This window comes from Ischnura elegans, chromosome X, assembly GCF_921293095.1.
Source record: "Ischnura elegans chromosome X, ioIscEleg1.1, whole genome shotgun sequence".
In the NCBI taxonomy this organism is placed as follows: domain Eukaryota; kingdom Metazoa; phylum Arthropoda; class Insecta; order Odonata; family Coenagrionidae; genus Ischnura; species Ischnura elegans.
The window spans coordinates 72,157,886-72,176,389 of NC_060259.1; the positions used below are offsets into that span (position 1 = coordinate 72,157,886).

At 36.4% G+C, this 18,504-nt stretch overlaps 1 protein-coding gene across 1 annotated transcript in view; it reads right to left on the reverse strand.

Moving 5' to 3' along the window:
- The window catches only part of LOC124170943 (kinesin-associated protein 3-like), a 40,563-nt gene extending 22,273 nt beyond the window's left edge, over positions 1-18,290 (reverse strand). The window contains exons 1-8 of the mRNA XM_046550018.1: positions 17,830-18,290; positions 15,382-15,510; positions 11,347-11,466; positions 11,007-11,120; positions 10,281-10,401; positions 4,005-4,183; positions 3,651-3,920; positions 597-914 (exon numbers count right to left, since the gene is read on the reverse strand). Coding sequence (XP_046405974.1) covers positions 597-914; positions 3,651-3,920; positions 4,005-4,183; positions 10,281-10,401; positions 11,007-11,120; positions 11,347-11,466; positions 15,382-15,510; positions 17,830-18,000 — 1,422 coding nt within the window. The 5' untranslated portion in view covers positions 18,001-18,290. The remainder of the gene's footprint in view (positions 1-596; positions 915-3,650; positions 3,921-4,004; positions 4,184-10,280; positions 10,402-11,006; positions 11,121-11,346; positions 11,467-15,381; positions 15,511-17,829) is intronic.
- Positions 18,291-18,504: the final 214 nt, after the last annotated feature.

The following is an 18,504-nucleotide window of genomic DNA, read 5'->3' on the forward strand; positions in this document are numbered from 1 at the left end:
AAGCAAGCTTGTGCTTCATATATTAAGCTCGAATGTTAATTTCTAACCAATTCACTTAATTAGTTAAATATTCATCACTTATGCTACTATTATTTAATTAAAATAAAGCCGATATCATTTTATTTTTGGCTATTATTCCATTTTTCAATACTTGATTATGTTACTTTAACCTCAGAAAAACAATTCGACATCGCAATGCGCACGTTTTCAGGGTTGCAATACCGAATAGCTCGGCCTCGAAGACCGCGTAATATTACAGCAAGCCTACCGGTTGCAATTCGCCGTTCAGAATAGTGAATTGCTACGGGCCTATGCTATTCTGAGAATTACGTCTTCCGGTGTAGTAAAAACACGAATTGCAACCGTTCTGAATACCAAATAGCATAGGTGTTGCAATACGCTATATTATAGCAACATCGGTTGCAATATCGGAAAATAGCATAATGCTATTCCATCCAGAATAGCAGCCCATGTGCCCAAAATCTGTAACCTTTTGTCTATACTGTCCTTTCTCTATGTTCTTGAAGAAACCGTGAATGTACATGCCAACAATGCGATAGGTAAATATTATTATGGATTAGGTAAAAGCGACTTACCCAAAAAAGGTGATGAAGGTCTTCATGGTGGGATATGTTCCGGACAATTTTCATAGTAAGAGGATGTTCTTCAATAGCTGAACAAATAAATAAGTCAACAAGTCCCTGATCCTTATCACTTTTAGACTTCACAATTCCATCAGCATATTTCTCTGGTACAGTGCCCAACAATGCACTTAGATCAGGGTCACCCTCACGGTAATTAAAAGTGCACATTATCTGTGCATTCTGTTCATATAAGGCCAAATTGACTAACAAAGCAGCTGCCAGAGCAAAGGTCTCCCCTCTTTGAGCACGATGTACCACCTGCCTCATGGCCTGAAACCCAAAAATCCCAAATAGCCATTATAAAACAAACAAGAGCATAAATATCAAGATTCCACCTCATGAAAATTCATGAGGGTTGCTCCACAGATCAAGGTTTCAGATACCAACTCTTCCTTTGCCACCAATCCTATCACCATCAGGGTTGGCTCTGTTCTTCGGTTCTTGGTTCCACCACATCTCAATATTGGAACCAAAGCCAAAAAAGAATTGATACAGAAAAAATTCACAAAACCAAGTATAAAAACTTTTCTTCAGTACAAGTTACATTATATGCTTCAAGCCGAGTGATGTAATGGAACTGAACAGTTGTGAAACAACTTGATTTACTTTAAGTATACTATGACTAGCCATGGTGATAAATTTATGGAGTCACCTGCAATGCATAAATTGTGTGAAAAATCCACAGAGGAAAAAATCATGTGCCTTGAGAGGGATCCCAGTCAAGGCGTATGATTTTTTTCTCTTTTTTGTGAAGGAAAAGGATGCAATTCCATGTGTCAACCTTCCAAGTTTTCACCAGCTCGTTAGAGTGGTGTTTTCACCAGATCAGTTAAAGTGGGACTCGTGGGTGCCTACATATTATTGAAAATGATAGTACCATATTGGGTATTTTTCATGTTAACGTTAAAAAATAAGGAGAACATATTCACATCATCAATAGTTTTTTTTCACAAATTAAGCTATGAAAATTAAACAATCGACTAAGAGCTGGCACAGAAATTTCAGGTTCTCCAGCCACATTTGTTGTTTATGAGTGACTTAAGTGTTTAATGTGCTGGAAACCCCAAATTTGGCATTCATCAAAAGCTAATGAGTTCAAATTGTGTACACTTCCCTTCTCTTTTCCCCTTATATTTATCATTCCTGGACAAATGTAGTAATTTTAGTATAGACCGATAGTAACAGTTTAGTAAATGATAGTAACTTGCACCTGACCATAATACTGTTTTAATTTTGATGTAAGGCATTCAATAATTTTCTCTTTTCACATTTCTTGATACTTTCCCTTTCATGGAATTTCATTCATGGAAAGGGTTTTCATGGAATCTCATAAATCAACCTCCTTGGAGTTACCTGCAGTCACACTTTCTACTTGATTAGCCCTGCTCTTCGTAATACACATCAAGGATGAACTGTGACAAAAAAATCATTCCATGGCCAGGTGTGAAACCCTTATCTCCCAGTTGCTAGTTGGGTTCGCCTATGTCATGAGTAGGGACATGCAAAAGTCTGAAATGCGATAACGCAAACGACAATGCAAAATCCGTTTTTTTTCCAATGAATACACGAATTTTGCCATAATCATGATTTTCTCCAATTTAAAGGGTGATTTTCACCAACTCAGATGCGATTTTCATCATCTTTTTCTTCTGCTCATGCTTCTCCTCAAAATTGTTTTTCGAGGCGTATACTTAAGCTACATTGTTCTAATTAACTCAAGATTTTGATAGCTTTCTCATTGTCAGCTAATCTTCAACAATATGTGTTAGAATAATGGTACTGCGCAACAGAAATTGATGATCGTAAATGAGTCATTAGTGATAAATCACGGAGTAATTTTTTCACCTTCGGTATAAAATTTTAAGCGGCTTTAATCCAGTGCATTAAAAATGTTAATTATAATTATATTAATTATTAAGGATCGAAGAGTCTCTTGGAGCTCAGCCCTGCATTTATGCTAACGAGAGAACTCCACCATCTCGAAAGAGTTTAGAGGAAGTTAAAAATGAGACTCGAGAATATTCATAAGAGTACTTTTTTCGATAAAACCACTAATTACATTTGCAAAACATCACAACCTCTAAAGCAGCTGCTGTAAAGTCAATACTAAAGCAGATGGCTTAAAAGGCATCAACCAAACGTAGTTCTCTTATGGTACCTAAGCAGAAAAATAGGTACATATTTGAAAAGATCTGTTTTTGATCGCCAAGAAGTTTCGACTACAGACGTGAACCCTCACTTAAAGACATAAAATTCATGGCCTCTAATCAATGGAGACAGAGAAGTTGATGTTGGGGTTGGGAGAATTACAGAATACAGTTGGGAGAATTACAAAAGCAAAATTCCCGGGGTTCAGTGAATATAATTCAAACAATTCAGGAGCTCAAATTGTCTGAGACATCGTTTGCATCTAAGTGCCTTTTAGCAATTTGGATCCCCTCTGCAAATGTGGACTCAGAAAGATTTTTTCCTGCTACAGCACTGTGTTAACAGATAAGAGAACAAATCTAAAAGAACACAACTTGAGCACAATAGCAATATTTCATTTGAAATTACAGACATTCAAAAGTAATTTCTCTTCTGTGTAAGCTGGATGTATGGATACGCGCAGGATAAAATATGTAAAATAGGTGAATTCAGCCAATACTCCATGACTATTATTGCTTAAATTATCCCCGGTAAAATTATCCCCGGCTAAATTAAGGGCAATGGGTGAGCCATTGAAAGCATGGCTCTCAATCAAGATCAAATATTTTGCCGTTAAAATAACACCGGTTTCTGGGCAAAATAGCATCGCTTTTGTAAAATTGTATTACCACTTTTGGCTATGAAATAACCCCACATTTCGCATGTCCCTAGTCATGAGTTATCATCTTCGAAGAGACTTTATGAGGAGGTTTGATGGCCTTGGTCTTGTGTCCACATTGCAGCATACGAAATACATTATCTGTCATTGCCATATATAGATTATGCACACATTAAAAGACACAAGAGTTCAATACTTACAATTTGGATGCTGCCTGTATCTGGGAACATGGCCTTTGAATTATTGTTCAATGAAAAATGATACAGGATTTTATATACATTGATATGAAGCATGGTATCACCAGCGGCTAATACTTTCACCAAACAAGGTATCATGCCAGTATCAATCATATTCGTCTGAAGGCTTCCATTAGCAGAGAGATTCATTATTAGTTTAAGGGACTCATACGATACATCCACACTGGGCCATGATACTAGCCTCTGTAACTTGTCTACAACATTGAATTTTGCCTGCAAACAAATGTTAGAATCATTTCAATAATAAATTGATATACTATTAACCGATTTGGTCAACAATGAGCACAGCTACCATACCATACTGATGACATGGTCTCGCATTTGAGACAATTCATTTAAAAATGTCAGCAGGACTAGGAGTAGCTCAGTGTTATTTCTATCCAAGAAATTGATGAGCAACCCCACAATATTTTTTTTGGCTATCTGCTCTTCCAGGTTCCATGAATCAGCCAAATTGTAAAGAATACAGAGGGAAGCTGCAAATAAAACAAGAAATTCAGAAGTTAAACTTGAAAATAGATAGAAAATATTATATACAGAGCACTATTCCACACTATGGTGACTCTGAGGTATGACCTGCACCAGTGGTGTAACTATTGGGGGGGATGAGGGGATAGATCCCCCCCAAAGCATCAGAGAAATAAAAAAGTTATTTATGAATATTGCCTAGTTTTGAAATATAATAATGGCATCGGCTTAAATTTCAATTTTAAGTGCCAAAATGATGTAAAATGTATATTTACGCATGCCATTTTTCAAAACTTTTCCCGCCCCAGGCCATCTCATCCCCCCCAAAGCATATTCCCAGTTACACAACTGACTTGCAGTGGCGCAGCGAGGGGGGGGTTTAGGGGTTCAACCCCCCCCCCCCCCCCCCAGAGCTCAGAGAAATTTTTAAATTTAAACCATTTTACTAAATCTATTAGTATTACTTGTATGAAAGTCCTAGGATAATCAAATATCCTTCAGAAAGCTGTAAAACTCACCATTTGGAACCATTAATCTTAAAAAAATTTCTGGAGGAGGGTCCCCCCACAGCGCCCACTTACCCTGGTGGGTATGCAATACCCCCAACACCTAAAAGTATTAGTTGCACCTAAAACCCCCCTAGCCTTAATTTTTGGCTGTGCCCATGCTGACTTGCACCAATTAATTCCGCTGCTAGATACTTCCCCTCCCCTGGCCTAGTCAATGTTTCTGGAGTAAAAATCTGAGTTTAAATATTGTAGGACTTTACTTGTGTTTTCTCTGGTGAAGTGATTAATAATGTGCAGCCCCAGATAGTACAAAGTAAGAGAGTTATTTTTTATGGTTTTCTAATGGAAAAAAATTGATATGCAGCTTATGGTGAGCTAAGGGTGTTTTATAAGGCAAGGATAAGATTTTAGGGAAGAATAGGTGAGGAATGCCATCAAATATCCTCAGATTAACATGAGTTGCTTCTGTTAGAGTGCCAAAGGCGGTAGAACAACATACTACGCATGCTATGCTGCTCTGCTCGACATGAATTTAAAGCCTGCCAATAATTTTCAGTAAGTCTTAGAAGAGCTGAACAACTGATAACAGATTTTCCCGTATAAAGAAAAAATATAACAACCACAAGCGACTGGCTGTTGAAGATAAAAAGCATAAGATACGTACATTTTCCTAATGGCGGAAAAAAATAGGTATGGGGAGAATCCAACTAATAACCTTCAACTCATCAGGTGAGCATGCTAACCACTACACCACTGTGTTAAATATGGATAGTAGGTTCCTATTTAAACTGTAATTGTAGAGAAAAAATGAGATGCTTTGTGCATGAAACAAGCTGAATTCATTCAAGGTCCACACAATCTGACGTTTATGGATTTTAATTTTTTTCAGTTTATCCGATGAATAAATTACTATTGATAGTAGAGCTTTCTTTTCTGAATTTTTACATCCTTCATCACTATTCATGTGAAAACATGTTTCTTTCTTAAGACAGTGATTTTTCTGTCATTTCATAGAAGAGTTACTCTGAAGCAAAATTTTGGAGTACCAAAAGAACACTGTTTGCTTGGGAGCCAAAGTTAAAGTGAGAGTGAAATTAAAGGGGAAGGAATGCATTCTTGTATGGACTGGCATAAAGACTAAGAATTGGATTTTTAGTGATAAAGTTGTCTTAGAAGTTGAGGAGGTATTCAGCAATAAAGGGAAGAGGGTCGGGAAAAAAGAATGCAAGTCAGAAAAATCATGGAAGAACTAACTCAATGGTATATTAAGGATTGTTTTTCGAGGAAGAATCCTAGAGGACCATCAACAAATTCGCTGCATATGTCATTAGTGTTGTGCAAATGACCTTGCTGTCGACGCACCCCTAAAAACTCATCTCATCTCATTAGTGTTGAACACCTGGACTGTATGAATACACGTGCAACATCACTGTGGGAGTGGATGGGTTGGGTTTTCCACGTAAGTTACCGGAGGCATCATCAGGCAACTGAGTAATGTTCTACCCAGAATGAGTACGTAACAATAGGGCATACAATGTAGGTACGGAATTGGCTATACAAGATACATTACCTTGGAATACCGGTGCATCAGTAATTACTTAGGGGATAAATGAATAAATCAGAAAATGTAGGAAGACATTCGGATTATAGAAACATGAGCGATAATGACAACAAAATGACAGCATTTATCCTTTACATATTTTTCATCCCATATGGAAGAACAAGGTACTAAGGCATTCACATAAGCAGTTCGTTAAAAATAGCACTAAAATTTCATTTAAAATTTGCTTACGCACAGAACAAAATGAAGAATTCATTCCAATAAATAAAAAAAATTGAGTATGCAACAAATTATTCTTTGCAAAAATCATTGCTGTTTCAACCAGTTCACCACGATTTCCTGTTGGGGGGAGTGAGTGGGAGGGTCGGGCTTAATTGCCTAAGGGTCTTGCTAAGCTGGGTCTCAGGCAAGGCCTGAATACCACCGACCATTGCTACCCTCAGTGGTCGCTTCCCTTCCCCCGCGACAGCTATACCCGACGTCAGGTCTTCTGCGACTGAAAATGCCCCTCGGCTCCACCTAACGTCAGGCACGAAAGGGTTAATTGTGCTCGCATAGTACATAGCCCTTGAGGGTAACTGGCATCTAAGTTACGCCATTTATTTGTGTAAACAAATTTAAGAGATTGAGCGGAAGCACAATACAGTTTTGCTGATATGATGTGAAACTTTGGATCATACGAAATTTTGGAGAGTATGAAGAAGAGATAATGAAGATTCACTATGATTGGTTGCTAAGAAGAGGATTTCTGGTATCAGAACTAATTTTCTGGCTATTCTGCTTTAACAAAATTTTTTACAGTTGCTTACTCGGCATTGCTAAGTCCTCGCTCGCTAGCCTAAGGTTGATTGCTATTTTACCACCTTGGTAATAACTGTGATTTTCCTACATGGCAGTAGCTGACGGTTTCTTGATCGGACTATATTCCTGTGCATAAATGAAACTATTATTGTGCTATATCAAAATATATCCACTGGAGCCATTCATGCTGTGTGGTGTTCTTTCAGGCAGTGTGTTGAAATTCTCATCAGGTGTACTTCCTGTGTATGGTTATTTTTATTGATAATTGGGGATCCTACAAAATGGGAATAATATTGAAAGGCAAAAAAGAGACCCAGAAGTCTGTTTGTGTGCTAGGTTATGTAAAATTCATTGGTGGGGTGAATTTCAAGGACCTGTAATTGCATTAGTACCTTAATGGAAAGAAAACGCCATAGCAAAGTGGTGCATGAGTTATCAACCCTTACAGTGCCGGGGAGTGCTATTGTGCTCCTTCTATCTCTCGCAAAAAGTGCCCGGAGTGTGATAGCGCTCCTTCTGCCATGTCTCTCTTAATTGCTGATAGTTCACTAATAATTCAATAGTATTAATTTTATTTTAATATTAACTATTTTCATTTAAGTATAAAAAATTAACTCACATTACCCAAAATTCGTCAAATAATACATTAAAAAGGAGAAACCACATATAATTTCTGCATGATGTCATTAATAAGGGCCTATGTTATGAATTGCTTAAGGAAATAAAAATAATAGTACCAAATGTTAATAGCCGGTTCAAAAGAACATTTTACATATCTAAGGTTAAAACAAATTATTGTTCCAATACGCCAATACGAAGGATCTGTGTACTATATAACAAAAACTTCAATGATTTAGACCTGTATCAAAAGAAAAACTGCTTTTTAAAAGATGTTAAGAATATGTTTCGCGACTGTGATAGTATTTAGTTAATATTTTTACCATTTGTTATCATGATTGTTACTTTTTTGTGGCTGTGACCAATTTATTTTCTATTTTTTGTAGTTATAATCATGTATTGTTCGCCCTATAATTATGTACATGTTGGGCGAACATTAAACATAATAAATAAATAAATAAATAATTTAGATTTCTTAAAGTTTTTGAATATATGCCTTAAGCTGTTTTTGAGACCTAATTTTTTTTCCTACCCTACTGCAAAATCAGCAAAAATGCCTCGGCACTTTTGGCATAGTACCTGGAAAACCGGTTAGCACTCAAAGGGTTAAGGAGACTATTGAATGCCACAGTCCTAAATTCATATGTTGTTCACAGGAAAAACACATACAAAAAATGGACACTCTCATCACATTGCGTGCAATTGGTCGAGGTAACATTTTTGAAATATTCAACTCCAAATGGACTGTCTGGACATGGCCATAACTTCTTAGACAATTTAGTACTATGACTCACATAAATACATCTTCTAAGGACAATTCCTGCAGCTGGGAAGGAATCAAAGCCTCAAAAGAGGTGTACAGTTTGTGCCTAGCATGGGAAATGAAGAGACTGCGTGTACTGGTGCGAAAAATGTGGAGAGGGCTAATGCTTGGATTGCTTCAAATCATGTCACACAAAGCAGAATCACTAAGGTAAAGTCATTTGAATATTTACATGTTGACATTTGAAACATTAGCTCGTGAGTACCTATATGAAATGATTCGGTAATAATAGAACAAAGTCAGAGAATTTGGCGAAGTGACGAATTTTCAAGTAGGTGAAACGGGTAATCCTATCAAAAGTATCTAATTGGTAATGAAATTTTCAACCCCAAATTACTGACATGCATCATGTAATTGTATAAAAATATGCATGGAATGTTAGAGATCTCGCAGTTTATTTGAAACAAAATTTAAATCTTAGAAAACTGAAAATTTATTCATTAGTTCATAGAACGAGATTCATAAAACAATAAATATTTATTGAAATTCCTAGAAAAATTATCCTGTTGTAGTGCATTATATTAAGCAAGTTTACGAAAATTTTCAATGATATTGATCGTATATTATTAAAGTTGCAAATTATTGGATGATAGCATGCCAAAAAGGCAAACTAACTAATCTACTTTTAGAAGAAATGTTTTTTCTTTCCAATGAAATATGTACAGCGATTTTTTGCCTTCAGGTTTTTTTTAATGCTTCCATGAAATTCCGTGAATATTACACAAGTTTACAAAAATTTTCAATGGTACTGATTGTATATAATGACCAGTTTCATATCATGAAACTTATTTATTATTTAATGATAGGATGCCAAAAAGCCAAAGTCACTTAAATGTCATTCGGCCACTGCAATGGGATTTAATTAAATGCCTGCGCTTGAAGGGTTACAATATCAAAACTGAAAACAATTCTTATGAAATACTTTCTGTTGAAAAATCATATTATCATAGCATCAAGAGTAAACTAATGTTTAGCCTACTGGGATACAGATAAGTGTATGCCTACTGGCATATACCCAGTGAGAAATGGGTGGTGGAATCCACGTGGAACCCACGTGGAAATGTAACGTGGATACCACGTGTTTTTGGTCGTGGAATCAACGTGGAACCCACGTGGAAATTTGGTGGAAAAATTAAAACAGCAGTAGGTGCTGTCCTAAAACCATTAAAACCTCAACCACTCTATAGCTAAACCTTCTATATATGTGTCTACGATTTTTCATATGCTCTCATGGCTGCCTTTCCACGAATTATATAAAAATAGAATGTGCGATACATTTTCACATAACTAGCGTGGTTTCAGGATGATAAATGACGCAATGTCACACCAGAGAGTTAAGTTCCACAAATTATAAATTCTGTTTACCATTTTATGCTAATCACCACAAATCCACTTGAAATCAACGTGGATTCCACGTGGGTCCAACCACTCAATATCCACCACCACCAAATATCCACCACTCAACGTGGATTCCACGTGGGTTCCACGTGGACTCCACCACCCATTTCTCACTGGGTAGAATGAATAACAGGAAAACTGAAGAGTACTGGACACTTAAGTTGAAGAAAGTATGAAATTCATTAAGTGACACCAATACTAACAATTACACTCTTGGATACTTATCACTTACAGGTTCTATCCCTATCACTATCTATTCCCTGAATGTGATCTGCATTCATATGAGAATGTACTACTGTAAATTGGAACTTCTTTGGAAGACTATCAACCTCTTTGTTATGTTATGTTTTCTCAGAATAGCATGAAAGCTAGAGGGATACATAGAATACACATACCTCTTAGTAATTTGTTCTGCTGCTTCACTAGTAAATCGAAAATTTTTTCGAATTCTCTCACATCAATTCGAACTGATGTGGCATCTTCTATGCTGTCACTGGTATCTAGAGTATGGATCACCTGAAATAAAAATTTCATCTTCATAAATGCAATTTGTGACTGATGTGCATGTTACTAATACCAGTGGTGTTTCCCTGTCTCCCAAAATCTATGCAAATACAGAAGGATTCAATGTTCTGTAGGAAAATTGTTTGACTTGACCAAGATTCAACCCTAGACCTCCCATTTTCTAGTATGCCAGGTCACATGATAGCTGGCCGGAAAATAGGAGCTTTGGGTTCAAAAACCCAGCTAAGCCAAATGCTTTTCCACAATGAATTTTCTCTTTTGGTGTTCACATCATTAAACCCATATGGATGATTGTGTACAGAGTCACTTGCTAATGAACTGCTATGAAAACTGATGACTCCTGTTCAAGCAAATTCACAAATCACGCATCAGATTCTTGAAACGATTAAATTTTATAAGAGCATGACATCATTATATTATCAAAAGCTAATAATCACATAGAAATGGTTACAATTGCATATGGTTATTCCTAACAACTGCAATCATGTATTGAAGCCCTGTGTATTTAAATTCTCCATGCTTAGGGATGTGGGATATCAGTTGATAACTTACTGATATTAAATAAATACATTAAAATATAGAAAAAAATTACTTACCTCAGACAGAGCAGGAGACTGATCAACATCATGACTGGGGGAGGTTTCTGACAAAGTTGGCACTCTCGAGTTCAACTTTCTGGTCACCTTTCTCTGTTCCAATAAGTGCTCCCACTGTTTGAAAACATTTGGGCTAAGAATTACTAAAGTTCCTCAGTATTTCTTCTCAACATTATAGATTATCAAAGTGCCATGCATTATAACAATAGGAGATATTTTTCAATGAAAGGTCATTTGTATTAGTGATAGCAAAATTTATTTAAAAAAATTAAGAGGCATAAGATATTATTGGTAAGTTAATATGTAATTCATTATTATTGAACATGTTACTGAAAATTACCTTTTGTACAGTGGGAGGAGATGAAGATTCAGTTCCTATTGGTGATGTAGCTCCAGTATGCACTTGCTGCTTGCAGTCCCAAGGCCCTGTCGACTTTCTCCTCTCCACTTGAGGTACCCTCTATGCAAAAATAATTAAGGTGAAAGATGATTCTCGACCCAGTCTCAGGTTTTCTAAATGCTATTTAACATTATGAGGGCAAATATACCTTCATTTAAAAAATTATAGTAAAAAATATAGCAAATTTTGTTCAACTTCTATGCTATATATGCTATAGAAGACTTGAAACTAGAATTACCAGTGACAGACAATAGGGTGGTTTCCTATTATTTTTTTATTGCCTAAATCGAAAGATTATTACTCCTGGAGTACGTATTTCGCGCTAATAGATTTTTAAATGACGATATCTATTTTTCGCGATTAAAGGAAAAGTGAAAATTTACAAGCGCGCGAAAACGCGACGCTTAAGTATGAATGTCGGGAAGTCTCTCCGCGTGACGTATTTCTGGTTCCCCCTCCCGCCCTGCGAGGTGACCTTGAGGCGAGGCTTAGCGCTGATACGACGCAGGCTGCTAGCGGCTAGCCTAGTACCCTGCTGGCTGGTAGCGCTTGGCTTAAATAAGGATTATTAATAACTTATCAAACGAGGAAAACTTTCCGACCTTAGCCAGTTTTAATAAGTGATTGTTAAGACATGTTTCCCTGAGCTCTGCGCCTCATGCATGCAATGGTAACCTCAGACGACGTATAACTCCTATCTTCTCGTATACAAACTAGGTCCCTGTGACGTCACTTGGAGTGGCATCGCGTGGGCGCCAATCTGGCCCTTTTCAAATGAGGATAAAAATGGACCATTGCCATTCGTCTAACCCGGTATTTCTAAAACAAAATAATTTGTGTATTATGAATACACTAATGGTGGGTAACGAATCGCAATCAATGCCTTTCGTTTTCTTTGATGAAGGAAACCACCCTATTGTTGGTTGGTGTTTCTGTTCTGTATAACCTTCAAAACTTTACCCTAAATTTAATATTATAATTAAGATTTATGAATTATAATTTTTCTAACTGAAATAAGCAATTTTGGTGTATCAATGCATAGTAGAATTTTGCATAATGCAGTTCGAGGAACCAAAATAAGGGTACCTACCATGTAGACTCAAAATATGCAAAAACAAGTACTATTGCAAAAGACATGGCCACAGCAAAGTCATTATTAGACTAATTGTAAGTGCACTAACAGCTAAGCTAATTAGTTTCCAAATTTAAGCTGTTAGTATAGGGATAAGTGAGGAATATCAAGTAAGCACCCATCAAATAGAAAACTCTTGTAATGGAAAAAGCTATTAGAGGTGAAACTAATGTTTTGCTTTACTCTGGGTGCCTGCTTAAGGTGCATCACAAGAGTTTTAACCACTCAGCTAGTTACCAGCACTATCTCAGTCTTTAGGGAGAAGCCTTGTCAAGTTTTTTGTCGCTAAAATGAATCACTCTATTCTCTGTGGGCATTTCCTCAACTGTAGCAATAAAATAAAAAATTTCGACCTTTTGAATGTGAATTTCAGAAACTTACTATCCCAATCTTCTTCACTAAGTGAGGACGATAACTTGAAATGTAGTTTATACAGCAGGGTGCTTGAATAGTTTAACTCACTATTTCTTACTACTTTTCAGGGCCCCTATACCTGACGCTTCAAATATGCAGAACCGAGGAATTTTCCCCAGGCATCCCACACATCACCTGACCCTCAGGATGGGTGGCAAGTAACTCACCTTAATAATGGCCTATATTTTGGATATATCTCCAAGTATTTTATGAACTATTAGAGTATTAAAGATTAGATAGAATAGGCCATAGATCCACCTCTCTCTAATGTGATTCCCTTCTATTTTTAATTGGAAAATACCAAAATATTTTTTTACTGTGGGATTTGCATCAAATTTGCAATTTTTGAACCACTCGGGCTATGATGTTTTTGTTGCTTTCACTCAAGCTTATTGACCACTTTTCAGGGCCCCTACTGTTAGATGTTGACAATCGCATGCAAGCAGTGGTTACTATAATTCAATACTACAATATTTATGGATACTCGCAGGACTTGATTTTTCAACAGACACCGAAATCGGGGGCCAATCGGAAATATATTCATTCAGTGGTACCAACTCACTGACTGTGTAAGGGGCACCACCCTAAGAGTACATACACTACAACACCCTCCCTTTCACAGAGTGAAAAGCACAGGAGATCTCAACCTTCAGCCACTTCTGGTGGTCTCTGAGACTGGATTGGCAGTCTGAGGTTGTGCTCTTGATGAAGTTGAGTAGTCACTCACAGGAGCACCTAAAGTGTCACTGCTTTCTCCTATGAATTGAGTCCTACCATTATTGTCTCTACTAGATTGCCTCTAACAGCAGGAGAGGGTCTTTTAAGGACACATTTTTTTAATACATTAAAATGTGAGTATCATTATGCCTTACCATGTTAACAGGCTTATTTTTGACAAGGTATGACCTAGGACAACTGTGTTTTCCTGTAATAGCACCAGGCTCCCACCATTCATTATTTCTGTGTTCTTGATTTTGTAATTGTAAATGGTGATTATTAACCCCTTATCGGATTACCTGGGAGTGTTTCCTTGAATTTAGTGAAAAGGGTATTTAATGTTGATGGGGTGTTACCTAAAAATAACTTTCTGAAAATGTACAAGAGTGTATTTGATGGTCTGGGGTGCTTCCTGCAATGTTGTAATACAGCAACAAGGCAAGAAAATTATTACGAAGCAGTTGCCCTAGGTCATACCTTGTCAAATATAAGCATGGTAACACTGTTAGGGGTAATGATACTCACGCCACAATCTATCAAAAAATGTGTCCTTCAAATACACTCTCCTGTTGTTAGAGGAACATCGGGGGCAATCTAGTAAATACAATGATGGGAGAACTCAACTCATAGGAGAAAGCAGTAACACTTCAGGTGCTCACCCTCTGGTTAAACCCTATTGGAAAATTCTTATAAGAAAATTTCCTATCAGAAATTGGGCATTTTTCTTATAACAAAATTTCGTATAAGAATTTTTCTTTTAAGAAAATTTCTTATCAGAAATTGGACGTTTTTCTTATAAGAATTTTTCTTGTAAGAATTTTTCTGATAAGAAAATTTCTTATAAAGCAAGGCTTATATAATATTAACAAGTCTCATAAAAAGAAGCCTCCACTTCGTGGAACCATTTATGTCAAATAACATGCTGAAAACGCCAATAAATTAGCAGAACATTACTTAACAAAGAGTTATACAAAATTTCCAAAAAAATCTTATTAGAATTTCTTAAATAATTATCAATTGCCAACATAAGTTATGGTGACTTAAATGCCTGCCGGATAAAAACCTGAAAGTTATGCGACCTGCGTAACATTCTTATAGAATTCTATAAGAAATACAAAGTTCTTATAAGAATTTATGTAAGACTTAAAGGATTCTATAAGAATTTCTGTAAAACTTATAAAATCCTATAAGTCTTGCAGAATTCTTATAAGAATTTCTGTAAGACTTATAAGAAATTTCCAATAGGGAATACGCAATGATCCAATGTTTCATTAATTTTAAGCGCAATGCAAGACTCAAAGGCATTAAGCACATGTGGCCACTTGCTTTTTTCCATCTCTGACTGCAGAAAAGTCAATAATGGCGCTATTGCACTACCTCCCAACATGTTGAGCAAGAGGGCGATATTTACTTTATCAGTCACTCCATCCCGCTTGGTAGCCGCTAGAAAATTATTGAACTCCCAAAAGCACAGGCAGGAAAGGGTTAACCAAAAACTGAGTTAGTAATTAAACCAAAAATTATAGCTTATTTCATTAACTTTGTGGATTTCTGATGAGGGGGAATTGACAAATAGACTACAAGTGTAGGCAACCCACATTATATACAAGTCCTCCCCAAAACAAATTTCTGGCTATCTTCCTGCTTGGGAGGCAAAGGTTGCATAGTGAGGTTCTATGTTCACGTAGGCCCCTCGCACTATCCTCACTAACCTTGGAAAATGGATATGAAGTCTGCTGCATAACATGAGTAGGTCCTTGGGGTAGTGGAGACGGTTCATATTCTGTTTCTCCAGGCTTCACCCTAGGCTCCAGTTCTTCCTCTGAATCCTGGAAAATTATCTGAGGATAGGAAAGCCATATTCAAAGGTTTAATTATATAAAAGTTACCTTCAAAATTTTGACATTTTTAGGCCATAAAGGCAATATTTATCTTTCATTTCATTAAAAAATCAGTCAGAGTTTTGATGACTGTATCACAGTCCATGACTCTAAATAAATCGCTCACACTGGAAAAAAATCCACTGCATAATTATGGTAAAATTGATGAGCACGGAAAAATATGAAAATCCAGCAGGAATTCCTTGGTGGTCGCCTTCGACATCATAAATCCATCAAAATTGCCAAACTCCAGAGGCAGTGATAATTCCCTCAAGTTCTGTTGAAGATTAAATCTTTTCACTGATCAGAGTTAGCTACATAATTGTTACTCAAGGTCCAACCATGTTTTATTAATAACTGGCATGAAACAAGGTGAGTCAGAGTCAAGGTGATCAGCGTGCTGCATAAGAAACTTCTCCTGGCTCCATTCAACCTACAAGAGGCTGCGGATATATGACAACAAATCTGGTGTAACCATCGTGCTCAATCATCTTCCTCTTGTATGCATACTCGAAATAAGATTCTCCAATTTTGGATGATCTCAGAATCCAATATGTGCAAAATGTGAGGATTTTACGGCTCACTTGGCCCTCATTCCCTAAGGCAATACAATACATTAAGTTGGCAAAATTCCACATAACCTTCCGTTAAATTGATATTCCATAGCGTAGAGTTACAGACTAAGGGTCTTCTACTGTCTCTTTACTGCACTTGTCTATAATGATGCAATGGCGAGGAATTTTTGGGGAATTATGAACATATATTATTTTAGACTTTCTATAGTCAGAAACATGTCACTCTCATACATGGAATAAGTTTTTTTAACTCATCAAGACCACTGAATGATGAGTAAAAATGGAATCAAGTTCATAGTAATATTCCGGGTGGGAATGCTTTTAAGTTTATGTATATTCTAATTTCCTTAAAATATAATCCACTCATTGCTTTACTTTAATTCCCAATTTTTCTAGCTCTTTCCTGAAAATTGTTATGAAACCATCATAGAGGGATTAGAACATTTAATCAATGAATTGGTTGCTGCATATGGCACCAGTGGCATAGTGGGGTCTGGAATTCCCCCCTAAGGAAAACTCAATTAATTTGCTTCCTCATTAAGGAAAACAAAATGTTGAGAGTTCGTATGTTTACAAAAGATTTCTTTGAAAAATGCAGTTGTTTCCATTAAAAACCCTCTGTTTTCTACCCTTTTTTTATTTTTCCCCGCACCCTCCTGGTTTTGGACACTCCCCCAAACTACATTCCTGGCTATTCCACTGTGTGGCTCCTTTTAGTGACTTAAAAATATATTATTTATCAGTAGAAAGCCATTTCAATCTTTACAGATCCTTAAACCTGACAAAAATGGCTGGTCCTCATTTAGTGTTTTTCTGCATTTAGTGTTTTAAATTTAGTCCCCCATGGAAAACGTTAAATTAGGATTCTACTGCATCTAGAAAATTGTTCTCTTTCAACCCACACTTGCACTACAATAGAATTTTCCTATAATAGAATAGTCCCTATAATAGAATTTTCCTACAACTGCATCTTTTTGGCTTTGTGAACAATTGAGAGAAAAACTTAGATAACCAAGTTATAGTAAAAAAGACAGCAGCATTATCAAATTCATAACTCCTGCATATAAGGTAATGGTCTAATTTTTCAGTGGAATGATTGTCTTTCTTTGGAAACTTAAAAATAGATAAAATATTTTAGGACTAGGTTTGTGCCTCTTATTTTTATTTTAAATTATACAGAATATCATTCGTACAATATGCCAATGATTTACGGCTCCATAATTTTGAAAGAGGCAACAGGATGCATGGATGAGGATAGGATCCGTACTTGCGTAAATGCAATCTATGCAACACCGCATATTTTGATGCATAAAAATGCGATAATTTGATGCTCATCTTCCCATTGTATTCACCTCTCATCTATCCTTCCTAACTACCCTTCCCCAACTCCGCTCTTTGGCTGAATAACATTGCTAAGGTTATGGAAGAGCTCATATTACTTCAAACATGGACAGAAACCTGTAATTGAAGCTATTCAGAAACGAATTGTCAGCACAAGATATAAAGAATGCCACCCATGGTAAACCACTTGCTTAACCCAAGCTTCACTGAAGACACCACTTTTAGGTAAGTACATATAAATTTCTCATGTTTAGTGGGAGATAGGCTTCTCTATTGAAAAAAAAATGTAAACCATGTAATTCATTGAGGGAAATATCATGCTAGGATGTTGATTTACTGGTATTAAATATTTCACATCACCAACCTTAGGAAGTAAAGATATTTCTTCCATTTTATCTATTGTGGAGCTGACACTTTGTGGCTGCGAAAATTGCTCACTTTCCCATTTTCTGTTCATTCTCTGCTGAAGATCATAAAGACCTGAATCCAGCTTCAAAGCCCTCTTTCTCTGCTTCACTTCAAGCTCCCACAGCATGTGAAAAATTCAGAAAAAAAATACTCATGTATCTCAGGCTATTTTAACAGCATTTGAGATTATAAAAGCAATATGCATCTTCAGCATCAAATGAAGTACATAAAGTAGCTAATACAATATTCAACTATTTTTAAAAAAGCAATGTACTAAATGCTTCAGAGTTCATTGAGGAGCCAAGGATACAAAATTAGTCATTTAACTGCATCAAATAACAAACCTCAGGAGAAGGAGAGCTTTCATCCTTCTTCGCGGAAGAATTGGTAGCTTGGGCCAGGGGAGGTAGACTGCAATCCAATTTCGGCTTACCCTCCTTCAGGACATGCAATGAAATAATAATGATTTTAAATAAACTACATTTAGGTATATTATATACCTCACTCACCATTACCATCATTTCAGATAATATTAATTACGCATGTACCAATAGTTTTATGTGCTCCTGTTTATTAGGATTACAGTAAAACCTCTATGTAGTGAACCTCTTTACATCATAAATCTGGGAGG